At 57.6% G+C, this 3,754-nt stretch overlaps 1 protein-coding gene across 1 annotated transcript; it reads right to left on the bottom strand.

The window, feature by feature from the left end:
• Window positions 1-1,122: 1,122 nt before the first annotated feature.
• Window positions 1,123-3,227, bottom strand: TCF21 (transcription factor 21). The gene is made up of 2 exons (XM_054630551.1): window positions 2,778-3,227; window positions 1,123-1,212 (listed from the first exon to the last, which is right to left on the bottom strand). The coding sequence occupies exons 1-2, from the start codon at window positions 3,225-3,227 to the stop codon at window positions 1,123-1,125; spliced, it is 540 nt and encodes a 179-aa protein (XP_054486526.1).
• Between the last annotated feature and the right edge of the window lie 527 nt (window positions 3,228-3,754).

Below are 3,754 nucleotides of genomic sequence, written 5' to 3'. Positions count from 1 at the left end.
GTCCGGGGGACGGCCCTGCAGCCCCTGCCGCCCCTCTCCTGCTTTCGGCAAGAAAGTACCCAGGTATCAAACGGAACCGAGGGTTGGTATTGAAAGAGCAAGTGAGGCGGAAATTTAAAGCCCCTGTGCTAATAATAACAGTATAAATAACCGAAGACATCTTGTAAACAGTGCGGTCATAACCCTGAAACATTAAACAGCGCGGTGGGATCTGGCGCATCAGCTGCCGGCGGCCGCTGCCGGTGCAGGGGGAGCGCCCCGCACTCCTGTTTATCTCAGCCTCATCTCCCACGGGTGCGCTGATCGATAGAGAGGAGATGTTTAAGTTAAAAATTCCCGGCGCTGAGGACCGACTGTACTTCATCAATAGCTCCCTGTTCCTGTCCCCGCGGAGCGGAGCGGCGGGGGCGGCTCCCGCAGCGCCCGGGCGCCGGGCTGCGGAGCCGGGCCGGGCTCCCGCGGCGAGCTGCGGACCCAGTCTCCCCCTCCCCCAGGGCTGTGCTCCAGGTCTTTAGCTCCGGGGAAGCAGACCTCCTGCGGCCCGGGGCGGAGAGGCGGGATCCCCGCAGCGCGGCCGCTTCGTGGAACGGCGGAGCCGGCGGAGGCTCAGTCCTTCCCCCGCCGAGCCCGAGAGTCTCAAACGAACACTTAACACGGCTCCGTGTTCAATAGAAAGGAAGGTTTATTCACAGAAATAGAGCAGAATCTGCTTGAAGAAAATATATCTATATATCTTTAGGGTGAATTACTTCATAGAGATGACTGTCAAAGTCAGTTTTTCTAGGCATCTACATATTTCACAGGTCTCAGACAAAAGATACACGCGGGGTAGGTTTTGTTTTATCTCTGTCTTTTCTCTAGTAGCTCTTGAACCAGCAAGGCTGTGGTTGCAGGACACTCGACTGTACACGCATTTAATAAAGTTAAATAGAGTCAGGATCTCTCGGGGTGGATGGAGTCTTTGCTAGGGCATATTTGGTCTCCTCTGCGCCGGGAGAGCGGCTCTCCCCGTGGCTCTGCCCGGGGCCCGGGACAGCGGCGAGGCCGCGGCGGGTCCCTGCCCGCCCCGCCGCCCGCTGCACGGCCGCGCCGGGACGGACGCTGCTGGCCCGGCCGCGGGGCTCAGGATGCCGTCGGGCCGCACAAGCGGTTTGTGTTCACCACTTCTTTCAGGTCACTCTCGGGTTTGCCGGCTACCATAAAAGGCCAAGTCTGTAGCCAGGAAAAGACACGAGTGGGAAGGGGGTTACACATGGAGAAATGCACATTGCAACGCTCATATGGCCAGCGGGTCCGGCTCGGGAGCGTCCGGGGGGACCGAGCCCGGCATTCCCCGCCTGAGTCCACTTCGGGCAGCGCTCAGCGGGGCTCAGGCCGGGGCAGTTGCCGCTGGCTTCGGCAAGGACCCTTTTGCCTCTCCCCGGCGGCTGATGCCGCTGTGCCTCACAGCCACGGCGGTCCCCACCGGGCGTCCTCGGGGCGACGAAGCCCGTCTAATACACGGCAGAAGGGAGGGCGAAAGGAGCCGCCTGGCTCCGGCACATTCGCATGACCCGGCAAAATCGCCCTGGGCACCCTCGCGTTTGGTCGAGACCGGCGTGGGGGCTCCGGCCCGCGGGAGCCTCCTCACGCCTCGCCACGCTACCCCGGGCGCAGGAGCTGCTTGGGGTCCCGGCTGCTCTCCCTGGCCTCCCACGTCTCGGGGAGAATGTTTTGGTGAGCCTCTGAGGGGGTGCGGAAGAGGAGGGAGGTTTTATCTATACTGGGTGCTGGTTTTGTTTTATTTTTTTTTCCTGTGTTGAGGATTTTGTTTTTAATCAAAAATTATCTCCCAGGCCCTTAGCAGCTGACACAGTGGGTAACCTACTTTCCCCCAGAGTCCAGAGCTCAAAAGGCAGAGCCTGACCTCAGTGAAACGTCCCCAGCTCCCCTCTGTGATCCATTTATGAGTCAGGGTCTGCATGTGTGGGCAGTGTAAAGGCTGTATGTCTAAAAAGAGCCCAGGCAGATCTTGCTTACCCCTGGTTTACATAATTTGTATATATTTTTAGAGCTGGAAACTGGATATTTCTGGCGGCCGGGTATGGTCGGGAGATCCAGGGCTGCTCAGGAAAACTATGTGGTGGGAGCAGCAGGATGGACACCACACAGCCCAGGGAGAGGCATTGTGGAGTGTGCTTGGGGCAGACACCTCTTCTGTGGAGTCTGCCTTGGTATTTATTTCTCCTGTGACAGTTTACAGGTATAGGAGAAATTTCCTGGACTCAACAAACCTGAGCGGTTGAGCACAGAACCCCAAGAATCCTGTCTTTAAAAAGCTAGGGCTTGGGGACAGTATTGTGTCAGGAAACACTGGGGTAGAGACACAGGATAAGAATGAGTCCTGGGTCCTTCCTCAAGCACACCCTTTTCTACCCAAATTCCTATACCTGGCCACTTGCAGGTAGAAAGCCTCTGTGCTTTCTCAATTGTTTCTGGGGCAGTAAAGTGTAAAGCCTGCCCCTGCTTACTTGTGGCCAGCGTGGCTGCCTGTCTCCGGGAAGGGATTGCTAGGAGCAGCAGAGGGGGCCTAGGAGGCTTGGTGCTCAGGGCACAGGGCAGCAGGGCCGCTGGGAGCCTGTCCCCTTGTACAGTACCGCTTTCCACCCCAGTGGCACTAGGCTCTCTGTGAGAAGCGCAGCAAAGTTTTGTCCCTGCACATGCCCCATGCCAGCTGCTTGCCCACCTCTCCCCATGCACACGCACGGAGTGCCTGTCCTCGGTGGACTCTGACTTACCAAGTTGACTGGGTGGATGTAGCCGTTCTCATACTTGTCATTGGCCAGGATCTGCCTCAGGTGAGCAATGTAGCTGGAGGCCAGCCTCAAGGTGTCCAGTTTGGAAAGTTTGGTGTCTGGAGGCACCCAGGGTAGGGTGGTCTTAAGCCTGGAGAAGGCTTTGCTAAGGACCCTCATCCTCGCCCTCTCCCTGGCGTTGGCGGCATTTCTCTGTACCTGCTTTCCCTCCTGGCTCACTCCATTTAAAGGGCTCTTCTTGGGGGGAGCTTTTTTCCTCTTGCCCGAGGCCCCTCTCCCCTTCTGAGGGGAGCCATTCTCGCCATTGGATCCCTCCTCGTTGCTCTCGGTGGACGCCCCAAACTCTTTGTTAGTATCCATTTTCAGGCCATCGCACTCCAGCATCTCCACCTCCTGCAGATCTTCCACATCACTGAGGGACCCAGTGGACATGGTCTGGAAGATGCCAAACGACCAGCAGGAAAGGGGGGAGGGGGGGAAGAAGGGCAGCTCCTCAAACCTATTTCAAGGCGGCGTAGGAGAGAAGGGGCTCCAGTATTTTCCTCCCCTTCCCTCCCCGCCCAGGACTAAGGCACAATACCAGTCCAGGGAGGATCCCCGCCCTCCCGCCCCCCAGCCCTGCTTTGCCTGTGTTTGAGGGAGGCAGTGAGTTTGTGTGAGAGAGGGAGAGAGAGAGGGAGAGAGAAAGCCGAGGAATTTAGTGAGGACACTAGTAATTTATCTGGGGGATAAGAGAGGCGGATCCAGCCCAGGGGAGGGGCCCTGCCCACTGAGCACACCACATCCCCAATCACAGACCTTTGCACAGGACAGGGAATGAAGTATCCCAGCAAGCCTTTGCCGAGAGCTCGGAACTGGGATTCAAATCTTCACAACTGGACTAAAACAACTTACTCTCTCTCCCTGTGCTCTGTCTTTCTATCCTCCCCCTTCCTCCTCCTCCTTCTCCTCCTTCTCTT

This window comes from Agelaius phoeniceus, chromosome 3, assembly GCF_051311805.1.
Source record: "Agelaius phoeniceus isolate bAgePho1 chromosome 3, bAgePho1.hap1, whole genome shotgun sequence".
Classification (NCBI taxonomy): domain Eukaryota; kingdom Metazoa; phylum Chordata; class Aves; order Passeriformes; family Icteridae; genus Agelaius; species Agelaius phoeniceus.
This window is presented reverse-complemented; position numbering and strand designations above follow the sequence as displayed.